At 46.3% G+C, this 14,391-nt stretch overlaps 2 protein-coding genes across 4 annotated transcripts in view; one reads left to right on the top strand and one right to left on the bottom strand.

Moving 5' to 3' along the window:
• Positions 1-10,021, top strand: part of ABHD12B (abhydrolase domain containing 12B) — a 33,846-nt gene extending 23,825 nt beyond the window's left edge. Inside the window, exons 10-13 of the mRNA XM_037901339.2 lie at positions 1,635-1,717; positions 3,961-4,039; positions 6,749-6,873; positions 9,537-10,021. Of these exons, the coding sequence (XP_037757267.1) occupies positions 1,635-1,717; positions 3,961-4,039; positions 6,749-6,873; positions 9,537-9,561 (312 nt within the window). The 3' untranslated portion in view covers positions 9,562-10,021. The remainder of the gene's footprint in view (positions 1-1,634; positions 1,718-3,960; positions 4,040-6,748; positions 6,874-9,536) is intronic.
• Positions 10,022-10,439: 418 nt separating this feature from the next.
• The window catches only part of PYGL (glycogen phosphorylase L), a 37,219-nt gene continuing 33,267 nt past the window's right edge, over positions 10,440-14,391 (bottom strand). For all 3 annotated transcript variants that reach the window (XM_043548374.1, XM_037901336.2, XM_043548375.1), the window contains 4 exons: positions 13,418-13,625; positions 12,686-12,820; positions 11,573-11,639; positions 10,440-10,822 (listed from right to left, as the gene is read on the bottom strand). In XM_043548374.1, the coding sequence (XP_043404309.1) occupies positions 10,625-10,822; positions 11,573-11,639; positions 12,686-12,820; positions 13,418-13,625 (608 nt within the window). In that variant the 3' untranslated portion in view covers positions 10,440-10,624. The remainder of the gene's footprint in view (positions 10,823-11,572; positions 11,640-12,685; positions 12,821-13,417; positions 13,626-14,391) is intronic.

Genomic DNA, 14,391 nt, shown 5'->3' with positions numbered 1-14,391 from the left:
GCAGTCTTATCTGGGAAGGTCCTTGGTAATAGGCTATCTCTGGGATGAAATCCATCTCTGGACACCATGAACTCGTGTGGGCACTAAAGCTGCTGTCCTATTGGAGATGATACTGTATTCCACAGCCTCCAAACACTGTATCTCTTGGCCTGCGAATCAACAAGGGACAAAAGATTAAGAGTTAGACCCTCCCCCTGCTCTGGCCCCACACAGTAAAATGCCTGGAGTGGTGTAAAGGGGCTGGGGAGGCATTCACGTGATGCAGTGACCATGGAAGAAAGTCCATAAGGCTGCCTTGCAAGCCCTGGCCTAGGGCGCATGCTGGCGGTGGGGGCGTGTTGGTGGGTGGAGCATGTCAGGGGTAGGACTACAATCCACAGTGCTGCAGAGATTCTCAGCAGTGCTGGGGCCCGTAGGGCAACCTGGGGAGGCTGCTGTAACCGAGATGGGCTCCCAGAGCTGTCCAAGTTATCTGGTGTCCTCTCCAGTTACCAGAGCAGCCTGGGATTAGAGTGCAGAGGTGGGTCAGTCTTTAAGGAACTCCTCCCCTTCCTGGGCTGCAAGCTCACCCCAGAATGCAAGCCAGCCTCACTCTTGGTACACACGACACGGTAACCCCACTTCCAGGCCTTTGGTGCCGCTCAGGGAGGCGGACACTAATTTGTGTATTTCTGGTCCTGAACAGTTGTCTTATAAACGTTCTCCATGCAGAGTAGGTAAGGGAGGGGGAGTTAATCAAAGCTGGTGATAATGCATGTGAAGGGGGGGAACCTTCGAACGGTCAGGCCGCTTTACACAGTCTGTCGATGGAAATTCTGCCTTTCCTTAGCGCGAAGGATTGTTGCATCTCAGTGGAACAGGCACAAGTTGACCTGGGTTCTGGTCCCACTGCCACGCTGTGTAACTGCAGGCAAATCACTTAATCTGTGCCTGTCCGTAACATGGCAATAACACATTCCTAACTTTGGGAAGTGCTCTGAGATGTGTCAAACCCCTGCATGCTGCCCTAGAACTTCAGCTCTGCACAGGATTTATACTAATCCTGGATGATTTCTTAGCCTTAATTGTTCTGTGTGTACAGCACCTGGCACAATTGGGTCCCGCTAGAATCTCATTTACTATTAATGAATTAGTGTGGTGATTTGGGAGGGGTAAATATTAATGTCATTTGGTCAAGAGATCTACAGCACCGGGATACACCATGCCTGGTCTCCTGTTTTAGGCGTAACTTGGAACGGAAATGTTCTGTTCCCAGGGAGTGGGCTTTAAAACCAGCGACCTTCTCAGTTGTGGTGGGGAGGGGGAAGCCCTTGTTGACAGAGCTGTCAGCAGTGCTGAAGAAACAGCACATGTCAAATGCTGGTCAGTGCTACATAGCGATGGCAGGGTAAATACTTGGGTGAGTTTGTTAATGTTCAGTTTTACTCTAATGAAAAAGCTGTATGTATGTGAAGTATGGACCCATCCCTTGGGTGGGAGTATGCAGGGGGACAGACTGAATGCCCTGCAAAACTAGGGACAATAAAGAGATACAACAGGGTCCCTAATGTTAGAACATAAGAACGGCCATACGGGTCAGACCAAAGGTCCATCTAGCCCAGTATTGCATTGAATTCTCCTTCTTTCTTTAATAGATCTACCGTAAATTCCCAGGATTCGAGTACTTAATCCTTGACTCAATGGCGTTGGGTGACATATTTTTCCGTAATGATGAGAAGTGAGTAATGTTTCTGGACCTACTGTTTTGCTTGAAGCATGAATACTTGTCATCTTGCTGGACTGGCTAGCTGCTATGAACAAAGTCCTGTTTCTGGTTACATTACAACCCATCTTCTGTACAGTGGAGGAATCACTGAGACTGGCGGCACTGAGAGGCTCAGCCTCTTGGAAGCTAGATTTTTCATACAACACTCTTTTCCCATCAAAATTAGCCCGTGTCAGTAACTAGCTTTCTGAGAGACTTCTGCCCCCTAAAACGTGTGCTTTTGTCACCTACAAAATGACTGCAGATGTCACTGTTTAGACAAGTTCAGTCCTATTGTCCCTCATCTGAGTTTGCCCCTCTCTCTGCCCAAACAGCAGGGCGGCAGATAGCGCAGGGTGGGTGTAAGACAGGTAGGCCTTCTGTTGCTTTGCTGTATTGCTCAGCTGTACGCAGAAGAGGCTGTTTTTTTATGCTCCGACAATGGCTGCAGTAGGAAGTGAGACCAGGAGGGCAGTTCTCTTCCACCCTCTCTAGCTATTTACCATTTCCCTGCTGTTCCTCCCTTCCTGTCTCTCTCCTTATGTCTTTGGTTTGGGGCTGCTGGCAATAGCAGGACACACCCTCTTTTACAAAACATTCTGTGGCCTTGGTGCAACTCACCTTTGCTACCTTCTGCCCACAACTCACTCTGGGATCTGGCTCTCTGCAGTCATGCCCCACCTGATGCTAGAGCCTTCTCTACAGCCAGGAGCCACCTTCCTTTATGTCTCTCCCTCTGACTTAAATGTATCTCCTCTCCCTTGCCTTCTTTCTGCTGCGGCTTAACTCATGAATATTGCATAGAAGAGCCCTAACTTGTTTAGGGATATAGTGCACATGAAAGATGCTGCATAAAATAAGGCACCGGGGCTTTGTTCTGCAGTTGCATGCCCCTGAGAGTCATCCCCTTGCCCTGGAATCTCCATTCCCACTACAAAAATTGTCCAGCTCTCCTGCATGTGAAGGAAATCTCGAAAATATAAATAGGGAGACAACACTGCCTTGGTTCACACTAAGGCCTTGTCTACATCCACGCTTAGTTTGTGGCAAGTGGGGGCGTAAAACGCACACACCGTTCCCTGGTGTGCTTCGAATCAGGCATAGCTGCTGGGTAGTAGGCAGCCTGAAGCCTTAGCTTAGAGCATCGTCCCTGTTCACCTGTGTGTGCATTCTGAAACCTGACGTACTTCAAATGGATGGTCCCACTAGTAGCGATGGTCAGTCAAAGCACTTACCCTACAATTGAAAACTGATTTCCCCTGAGCCAGAAACAACTGTTTGTCATGTGGGCACCTGCCCTGAACTTATGTTACACTTGGAATAGAAATCTTGAAAGCAGAAGCTTTTGTGAGAAACTCCAATCTATGGGAGTTGGGCAGGATTCACAAATGAGACAAACTGAGCCACAGGTGTGTCGAAAGCCTTGCACGTTCAGAGATTCTCCACTCAGGTGTTTGGGTGAGTAGGGAAGCTAGAAGCATGACATCCATCCCAGTCAAGCAGAATAAACCAGTTTAGGCCAGGCATATTTTCAGCCTTGCTTCCATAGTCAAGTGTTTGGTGGAGACAGAGGACTGATCTACTGAGAAATATTTCACACTAGGACTAGTGACTATATTAAGGCTTTCTTCCTACCATGGGGTCCCTGTCATATGTACGCTACAAAGCGTGAACTGGCCATCTCGAGACTGGCACACCCTACACATCATAGGGGGAGCTCAGCTATCCAGCCCCTGGACCTCCACTATTTTGAGAAGAGGAAGGAACTCGCTCCTCCACCAAACTGCTGCAGAGCTGTCACTTTGACTTTTGCTGCAAGCAGCATCACCGGTGATTTGAGTGTAAAGTCCATTATTCCAAGTGATTACAAAGAGGGGATAGTATTTAGGACTTCTAGTCTTCAGCATTTGTCAAATGTGTGTAGGGGGGAGGGTATTTCTGGCATCTGCAGTGTCCTGAAATTCAGATGTTTCTACACTCTTTGTGCACATAATGTTCTGCTCCTGTCTGCCTTTAAAAACGCAGTGCTCTCTCCTCTTAAATCTTAAAGGTACAAACTGTAGCTAAACAGCATAGCACTTTGGGCTGGGAGAGACCCCTCGAACCAATATTACTAACAAAACTTTGATCCTAACACTGGCCCTTGTTAGTAAGCACTAGGTTAAATAACCAGAAGCTGTGTGTTTCTTTTAACAGGCTCTATTTTTTCCCCTTAGTGTTAAAGTGCTGTCCAGTCCCCTTTTGATTTTGCATTCAGAAGATGACCCTGTCTTGCCCATGCACCTGGGTAGAAAGGTAACTTTTCTCTATGCTGTTAGGTTATTGGGGAAAGGTGAGGCCAAAGGAAGTCTGAGACTGTTCTGTTTTACCAATGGGCCCTGTTACCAGCAGTGGCATCCCGTATAACTGTAGATTCTTCGCAGTGAGCGGCATACAAAGGAATCTATATTGACTTCATATGTGCTGTGTTTAACACCATGCATAAAAATTCCATGCAACACAAAGGTTTTTATGTGGGGGGTGGGAAGTGGGCGGGGGGGGGGAGTGCAGCCCTTTCAGCACAACAGAGCAGTATCTCCCATGGGTGTAAGTAGTGTTCCCATAGATTTTTCCCACCCATGTGCAAACGAATTCTTATGTGCACCAATAAGACACATCACCTTCATATTGGTGCACACCACAAAACTATGTGGTGAGGCCAAGGGGTTTAGAGTGTGGGAGAGGGCTCAGGGCTGGGAGGGCTCTGTCTGGGGGGGTGGGGCTGGGGATGAGGGGCTCAGGGCTGGGTTCAGGGGTTGTGGGCTGGGGATGAGGGGCTCAGGGTTGGGTGCAGGGGTGAGGGCTCCAGCTGGGGATGCAGGCTCTGGGGTGGGGCTAGGGATGAGGGGGTGCTCAGGGGCTACAGTGGGGAAGAGATGACTTTCTCTCCCTGCAACAGCACCTGGGCTGGGGAGGCACCTCTGGGGCTGCAGGAGGGGTGCCCCTCCCCCAGCCATGGGGGCTCAGGGAGGGGCACCCCTCCTGCAGCAGGTCCCTGGGCAGGTTCCCTGAGCGCCTGCATGGTGCTAAGTAGGCTGCAGTGTGACCACGCAGCTTGCAGGGAACTTGAGTAAGTGCCCTGTGTGTATGATACTGCTAACAGCCCCCACTACTAGGCTATAGCCACCACTTCCCCTTCAACATCCCTTAATTCCCCTCATGACGAGTACCCTGGAGGCGGGTCTTGCTGCTTCCCTGTACTACTGAACATTCCCATTATCCAGCTGACTCCAGCCTAGAAACTACTGCCATGGCCTGAACAGTTGTGCGTAGACCTGGACCCTTAGGCAGGCAGACTAGTTCAGAGAGATCCTGCCTCGGAGTGAGCGTGTCAGCTCTAGGATCGAGTCATAAGGCAGGGCTGGAGCACTGTTAACCAGACTCCATGTAAAGAAGGGCATCCAGGCTGCCGCAGCAGTGAGTAACTGTCTGGGCCTTTCTCTTGTCTCTACTGTGAGTTCTGAAAGACCTTTCATTTATTTCATGGCTATAGAGGAACCTTTTGATCTACTTGGTTTGTCTTTAAGCTTGATATTCACCCCGATAGAATGTTAAGGTGCTAGTCTTCATGGAGGTGGGTACGTTTTTTCTTGAAGTACCTTGCAGAAAGGAACCTGATTGTTGCACGATGGTTGGGAAAATGGAAAGGAATACTAGTAGGGCTAGCAACGGCAGTGAACGCAAGTGATTAACTCCAAACAAATTAACTAGATTACTTGCAGTTTTAATTGTACTGTTAACTTTAAATTTATATTTTGGATGTTTCTACACTTTCAAATACATGGATTTCAGTTACAACACACTAGGACGTGTACAGGTCTCACTTCATATTTTTAATTGCAAATATCTGTACTGTGAAAAATAGTATTTTTCAATTCACCTCACACAAGTGCTATAGTGCAATTTTTATTGTGAAAGTGCGATTTATGCATGGCTTTCTTTTTTACACAACTGCACTCAAAACAATGCAAAACTTTAGAGCCTACAAGTCCACTCAGTCCTGCTTCAGCCAATTGCTAAGACAGACAAGTTTGTTTACGTTTATGGGAGAAGCTGCTAACTTCTTATTTACAATATCACCTGAAAGCGAGAAGCAGCATTCACATGGCATTGTAGTAGCTGGGGTTGCAAGATACTTGTGCCTCTTCATGCTGCAGCCACCATTCCGGAGGATGTACATCTCTGCTGAGTTTAAATTGGTATTCTATTTAACAGTGCAATTAATAGCAACTACTTTTAATCTTAATTGCCATTCTTAATTGTCTGACAGCCTTAGTCTAAAGCAATCAAGTTCATGAACTTAAGCCTGATGTGACAGCAGTGTTCAAAAAGCCAGCATGCCAAGCGTTCCATGAGCTGAGTAATCACTGCTGCAGTACATGGAAGTGTATGAATTGATTGGTTCAGTGGGAAGGAATTATGGCATGCCTATCAAAGGAATCACCCTGATATTCCAGCTCAATGACCCTATCCAAACCTTTGTATGTCAAGTAAAACTAACAAGGCTTCTGCATGCTAAAGAATTCTTGTTGGGGCCTTCAGTGCTGTTTTCCCCTTAATATTAGCTACTTTTGGGAAGAAGTGAGTGTACCTCTTATGTGCATGAAACTGGATCAGGAGGGGGCTAGGTGGTGGTTAAGGAAGAGAAGCAGGTCTAGTGGATAAAGCACTGGATTTTCAAGTGACCTAGCCTCAATACCCAAGACCACCACCACCTGACCTTGGGCAAGTGACCTGCCTGATCCCATCCTTCTGCCCCATCGGAGAGATGGGGTTAACAGCACTGCCTTAGGTTACAGGGGTGTTAATGAAGCCATTAAGTGCTCATACTGTGGTGAAGAGGGCCATGTAAACTACCTACAGAGAGAAGCCATTAGAATTCACTTAACTGTACTCTAAAAGTCTAAATGACATATAGAAGATTCTCTCTTTTCTTCTCCTCCTCTCCCCCCCCCCCCATCCTAGCTTGTTGAGATTGCTCTCCACTCCTATAAGAACAAAGACAAGGTCAAGTTTGTTGCCTTTCCAGAGAAGCTGGGCTTAGCCCATGAAAACATCTGTTCGGATCCAGAACTGCCAGACATTGTGAAGTAAGTAATGCCAGCAGGTGACTCTGCTGTCAAAGTAGCTTGTTCTGTGGGGTGGGTAAGGGCAAGTGTCCCTCTCAGCTGAAAAGCCTGCCCAGGCCTGTACCCAACTAGTTAGCAGCTGCTGTCTAGCTGTGGACGTAGAAGGGGGTTTGCAACTGGCACCCTTAACAGGTGAGCAAAGCAGTGACGCGGCCAGGGCTTTGACCTTAGCCCTAGAGCTGGGTAGGCTAGTTCACAGGGCTGTGCGATTAACTTCCTATTCAGCCACAGAGCTAGTCTCCAAGCACTAATTCAACTGATGGAGACTTGGACATCTGCATGAGTGACTATTGGGAAGCAAGAGCCTGTAGCACCTGCTAGCAGCTCTGCCTGCCATGGTAACTCAAACTCTTCCCAGCCTTAGCAGCATCAATTCTTGTTGCCGAGGGGGAAGCATGGGGCAATTCAGGAGGAGACTGGTGGTCTGTTCTAGGCTCTAGGAGGTGGGCTGCTGCTTGCAAGATACTTACCCTTTGCTTCTGTTTTTTTAAACAAGTGGGGATAATGCTGCTGCCTCTCCCCAGTCAAATGTACTGTAAAAGATGCTCTGAAAATTTACCCTTGGTCAAGGGCTTATGCTAGTCAAGGGGTCTGTTGCTTTTCCTCACCCTCGGTGTAGATCCTGGTCACTCTGCTGGAAAGAGTCCTCTGGCTTCCCTGGGAAAGCACAGCAATCATGTTCTTCCCTGTGACATACCACAACTGTGCTATTGGTCAGCTAAACTAGTCTATTCTTATTATATACCCCTTATCCTTCTCATCGCTGTGTTAACATGAGCTGCTCTTTGCATCTGTCCATATTTCACTTATGGGGCAATTCTGCACAGTAATCAAGTTGTGCGCACCCAATCCCAGTAGGCTGCAGAGCTGAGGGCTACCACTAGGGGCTGCTGGACCTGGCAGAGTCCATCTTGCAAATACGGTAACTCCTCAGTTAACGTTGTGCAGGTTAATGTTTTGTAGCTGATCATTTAGGGAATGTGCTCATTTAAAGTTACACAATGCTCCCTTATGTTTGGAATCTGCCTGCTTTGTCCACTGGATTAGATAGGGTGACCAGTGGGAGGGGGATGGGGGTGTAACAGGAACCTATATAGGACACCCCAAAATTGGGACATCTGGTCACCCTAGGATTAGAACCAGGGGGGTGGGCTCCCCCAACTTCCCTGTAAGCCAAGGTATGTGGCTCAGCAGCTGCCCAGTAGCAGTTCTGCTGTACTGCTCCTGCCCTGCCCTCTCCTGGGAGCTTCCTGCAGGGGAGAGGGGTGCTGATATCAAGATGTCCCCCTGCTCTATACCCTCTCTCCACAAAGCAGAGGAGGGGACAGGGCAGCTTGCCTGAAGCTGTTGCTTCCTGTCTGAGCTGCTTAAAGGGGCAATGCCTGCCTGCCTGCTTGTCTCATATGCATGCACCCTTGCAGCACTTTGGAAAGTCAGCACCTTTAGCTGTGCATGTGCTCCAGCTGGATAGTGGGGGCTCATCATCATGTTCAGTTTTTGCAGGGAAGTGTTTGCAGATACTGCCCTGTCTCTATTTCCTCAGTGCTGCCTTGTAAAGTGTGAGGCTATGTTAAGTGTATTAACCCTTGAGGGCTCAGCCAAGTGCTAGTTCATCATTTAGCAGCAAGACATTCCCTAGGAAATATCCCACCCTCTGACTCCTCCACCTCAACCAAGCTTCACAATCATTCATTGCTGTATATAAACAGGTTACAATTGTTTAAAACTTAGTGTAGATTGAGGTCTTGTCTGGTGAAAGTTTACATTAATTCTTATGGGGAAATTGGATTTGCTTTATTTCACATATGTTCCTGAAAAATGCATCTTAACTATGTTAAGTGAGTCACCACACACACACTCCCTTCTACAGTATGTTCTGGGCATCTGTAGTTCTCCACCTGCCCTGAAGGAAGGAGGGGGGTGTGCAGGAAACTCCTAATCAGCTTGGGACCCAGCATCAGGCTGTTTCTCCCTCTGCCAGGGGGGAGGGCAGGCAGAGAACTGGGTTGTCAAAGGTGTTTTTTTTTTAATCTCTACTCCTGTATTGTTAAACATACTTGCTGACTGGTATTTTGAAAAATTACCAAAATTGAAATGCATGATGATAGTCTTATGTTGACAATGTGCAGAATTCCCCTAGAAGTATTTTAGAGTGCAGTATCTGTGTTCACATCAGTACACATTGAAGTAAGTATTGGTGTTTAACATTCAGTTTTAAAGCTTCAGCTGGAAGACCTACTCTGTAAATGCAATGAATCTACTTTCTCCCCTGTATCCTGCATCTGAGAGCTCTGGGGGCTGTGTGTACCAGTGTGGGAATCCCTAGTATACTGAGTACCTAGCTCTTGCAACACTTTATCAGGAGCCCTCAGCCCTTCACAGGTTAGTATTAGAGGCACTGACTGCTGCTTCCTTTTGAGGGTCAATTCAATAATTACTGGAGTACTCAACCCAGCATCTGTAATGATCACAGTCCTTAAGGGGCCTGCAGAACAAGTCCTGTATTAATATACCACAGGGTCAAGTTATCTAGTCTATAACTTACCTTCTTTCAGGGGAAGATACATATTAAACATTTAGCTATTACAATGGGATAGTTTAATGTTACATTTGTTTTGTTGCAGAGACTTCCTGAAGAACATCAAGTGATACCAGCTACTGCAATGTATGTTAATCACCATGGGCACGCTTAGAGCTGCAGCCACATCATGGCAGAGACTTTCAACAAAACTACAATAGAAAGTTGATTTGATTTTAATCAGCAAATGGACTAAACACATTTGTGTAGACAGACCTGCTACTGGCAAAATAGCTTCCCCCTGCCCTAAGCTGTACCCAGGTAGGGCAAAGAGTTTACTTTACACTAAACTTTGTTTTCTTCTTAAGAGCCCCTCTATGGCTATTTTTACAGACATCACAGCTGTGAAGCTCCAAATCGTGTAGTCAAGTTACTAGTCAGCACAGAATTGGACTTTATCTTAACACCTTAGTAGGAACAGGGTGCTTAATATCTGGAGTATGACTATGGGGTAGTGATGAGGCCAGTGTTCATAGAGGGCTGTCCAGTGGAGGGCTGGAAAGGATCTGAGTGTTAAGGTGGGGAGGTAATTATCCTGCTCTCAATACTCCTGCTGAGGCTGCCTCAGTGCTAAGTCCAGTTCTTCAGGAAATTAGAACCCATGGGAGAACAAAGTGATCAAAGGTTAGAACTGTGCATGCTTAGTCTTGAGGAAAGGTAACAGTTAAGGGCAGTGTTCTGTGCCCCCTGCAGTTACACTTAGTAATAGGCTTTGTTTCAGTAGAAGGAAAAACTGACCAAAACCTCCCTTGCTGTAAACTATCACCCTTGCTCCTGAGGAAGCCTATTACTAGTTGTGTGTGTCTATTTTCCTTCCTCCCCCTACTTCCCTTGTTTACATAAAATGTCACATCTGACTTGACAGGTACAGTAAAATCACCTGGCTGAGTCTACACAAGCAATCCCAGGTTCTGACTTTAGGCTTAAGTAAACCACAGTGAGTGCAGTGGATATTTCAATTGGCACTTTTATTCCAGCACCGAAAGCAATGTATTTGAACATTCCTAACACTGTGACTCAGAAACCTGAAAGACAATAAAAAGATATCCACTAAACCATTATGGGAATGTATGTATGTAACAATGCTTACACCACATCCTTACTAGAGACAGCTTGCACAGCAGAGTCTGAGAACTACATCTTAAGAATTCCAGTTGTACAACTGGAATTCTTATCAGCCACATCCCTTGGTTCATTAGGTGGAGGAATCTTTGTGTCAGAAGGCTCCACATTCCAGATATCCCGGGCATATTCCTTAATGGTCCTGTCACTGGAGAACTTCCCAGATGCAGCTATGTTTCTAATAACCAGTTTGGTCCACTCCTTAGCGTTCTGTGGATAGACCAGATCACATCACATGAATGCTGACAGTCCTTGCAGGAATTGTATCTGTTCTACCAAGTGCCTGAAAGGACTGGTAAACTCCTATCTAGGACTATGGTTAGACACCAGCCTTGAAGGGAACAGCAGCATTACTATAGTACCCAACAGGGAAAGTGTCTAAAGTTTGAGTGAGGGCAATTTTAGAAAAACTTGTGCTGTGCCAACCAAACCTCTAAGTTGCTGGCCTACATGATCCTGTTCCAGTGAAGAAATGCCTGAAGGTCACTTTCATATTTAAGTATTTGGACACAAAGCTTTGCACACTGCTCAGGATCAGCTGCTCTGCTGGAGTGCATAGTGAACAATGCCAGCTTTCTGAAGAGCCAATTGGCTCAAATATATTTTTGCTAATGGAGATCCTAGTGAGCAATTTGCAGAGCAGGGCCCGCAAGCAGGCTATAGCCTCCAGCAGATTGCAAGTTTCTTGCTCCCTCAGCCACCCAACTGATGGAGACAGGCAGAAGTCAGGTCACTATCCTCAGTTAGGCTCTAAAAAAATCAGCACTCACTCAATCTGCCATTATATTCAATAACTGGTAAGTCTCTACAGGTAGATGCAGTGGGTTATAGCAGGGGATTTACCAGATTAACCCAGTATGCCCTGGAACAAGTTAAGAGCAGCTTTCAAGATGTTCTAACTTGCAGTAGGGATCCAATCCCATTCCAGCCCACCCTGGATTGTTCCTGTCCCATTCTTACCATATACAGCTGGCTGACTTTGTCTTGGCATTTGACATATGCCTCATAATCTGCAAATACTTTAAACCTATTAGAGCAAAGAAAAAAAGTGCAAGTCACTCACCCTGCTCCTACAGACATTTTAAATACCTGGGTGGCAGCTAACTAATATTACATAAAAAGCTAAAATGCTCAGTGGTCTGCCCTGTTTAGAGCTGAGAATTGACACAAACGGGGAAATACTTCACAAAACGTGTATTCCTAACCTGTTTGCCTAGAACTAACCCCCATCCTGGCCTGTATCGAGTCGTCAGTGGAAAGAGGGATAGTACGGACCAACCGAGACAATGGTACACCAGACATTCAAGGAAGACAAGATGTCATGGGAGCTAACATTATGTATTCCCATAGTGCCTACAATTTCAAAGTAGCTGCCCACATAACAGGTACAACATCCTCAGTCAGAGAGCTTTTAGTCCAAGCACTGCAAGAGATAAAACACCCTCCTCCTGGCCTGAAATAGGAAAGAGCAGCAAGTGACATCCTGGTTACTGTTCATATTCTAGGAGAAATACAGGCTGTACCATTCAAAAAGGCTATTAAGAAACCTCACTGCACAGGAATATCATCTGCATACACTTGTGACAAAGGCATGTGCCCAAATGTATCAGTTTTATGTTCCCAATAGGAATATAAAAAAAACTGCTAAAAATCAATTCTACATCAGTTCTAAAATGTTAGAATTGTAGAGAGAGCCTTTCATCCCCAAAGGATCCTAAATTGCTTTTTCATCAGTATAGCACTCTGAAATACAGTCACCTCGGGGGGAGAGCGTGACAGTGAGGAAGATTAGTGGCAGCCAGTACATTGCAAATCTGTGCTCCAAAGAGTTTTGGCTAAATATACTGCAGCAGACTGATAAGTGCCATGGACTGAATGGAGGAGACTGGACTTCAGCTCCTCAAGCCACATCTGAAAAACACCTTCCCCACCCCCCCTTCGAAGGATGAAGACCAAAATGGAGCCTGCTGGGGTCTCTACTTGGTGCCAGGGAACACAGGTATTTTGAACTGAATGCTGATACCACTAAGCCATCTCCTGCCCCAGAGTTAGTATTTCAGAGGTGGTTCCTACCTGTCATGGTGGAACAGCATGTTGGTCACTTCATTGAAAAGGTCAGGTTGCGTTGGAGAGAAGAAGCCACTCTTGATCTGATCAATGGCCTGCTTCAATTCAGGAAGCTTGTCATAGTATTCCTGAGCATTGTACCTGAGGTGCAGAGAGGGAAGATGTTTAACAAGCCATTTTAAACGTCTATTTGTTCTAACAATTTAACAGTGATGAATCCTGAAGCTAATTTTACCTACTGCCACGGTTAATTCACTAGTCCGGTGCTCTGGTGCCCTCTACTGCTGTAGTCCTTTTGATGCAACAGCCCTTTAAGGGCAGCTCTTTCCACCTGCATGGTATTCAGAAGTTGCACCACTTCCTAATGGCTTTGTTCCTTGCCAAGGTAAACCCACGCCTATGCAGCCTCCAAGGCTGGATTACAGCAATGCCCCTTCTTTGAGCAAAGCTACCCTCCAAGGCTGGGCTTCCAAGCCAAGCGGCAGTCAATGCACAAAGGCTGAAGTTCAGAGTGATTGTAGTCATGTTGGATCAGGATATGAGACACACAAGGTGGGTGAGATAATACCTATTATTGGATCAACTGCTGCTGATGAGAGAGACAAGTTTTGGAGCTGTTGGCCAGCAGTGTGATTCAAAGCTTCATTGGTATAAAGGCCCAGCCTAGGGGACTGGCTTGGTTTTTTTTCCCCCCTCCCTCAAAGCTCTCCTTCATGTAATGCTATACAAGAACCTCACCCTTTCTTGTCCAGCTCTGCAACATCCTGGATCCTCATGCCAAAGATGAACAAGTTCTCTTCTCCAGCCTCCTCTGCCATTTCAACATTTGCTCCATCCATGGTCCCAATGGTCAAGGCTCCATTCAGCATGAATTTCATGTTTCCTGTACCAGACGCTTCAGTGCCTGCTGTGGAAATCTGTTCAGACAGGTCGGTCGCTGGAATCACTGCCAATAAAATGCATTAAGAGGTTCATAATTACTGGCTTCGTTCCTAATTCCATGAGAGTCAATTTAAAGTCTAAACAAGAATCCATCTTTGGCATCACTGCCCAGTTTAAGAGCAGCATCCATTAGCATCCTTGGATTGGTGTTGTGTTGGCTCCTAGTTCTAGGGATTTATACTGATTGAAAAGTTGGCTGCAGATTGGGACCTGGCTTTAAAAAGACACTGGAAGGACATACCAGCCTACTGCAGCTTCCTGATCGATATGGACACTTTTTAAATCCATCCTTCAGAATACATGTTTTCAAACTTAGGCTCCTGATCCTACAACTGGCTCTGTGTAGATAGAACGCTGAATCCATACAGAGGTCTGCATAGATCCTCTTGCAGGATCAGCGCCTTAGAATTCTGCCCACAGCTTCATTCCTAAATCATCATAAAAAAACACTTATACCAGGTAAGATTGCACACTGCTTGGAGAACTCTAGATCAGAGACCATTCTCCTCTGCAGTTCTTAGGCAGTGTTCGTGTTTAGGAGACTTATTCTTGCTGTTTGAATTGCTGGTTTATTTTACCACTACAGCGTGCACAGAGATGGAATTTTCAAGACAACCCAACTCTAGAAGATCCAGCCCTCTCTCAAGAGCTCTTGCAGCATTGACACAGCTATGAGAGACAAACTACAGTTGTAAGCTCCACAGGAGAACCTTGTTTTGTTTTAAAGCACGCACGCACCTGCACATGCACAGAAAAAGTGGTGAAGTAGT

This window comes from Chelonia mydas, chromosome 6, assembly GCF_015237465.2.
Source record: "Chelonia mydas isolate rCheMyd1 chromosome 6, rCheMyd1.pri.v2, whole genome shotgun sequence".
In the NCBI taxonomy this organism is placed as follows: domain Eukaryota; kingdom Metazoa; phylum Chordata; order Testudines; family Cheloniidae; genus Chelonia; species Chelonia mydas.
The sequence above is the reverse complement of the archived record's forward strand: the minus strand, read 5'-3'. Positions and strand labels throughout refer to the sequence as shown.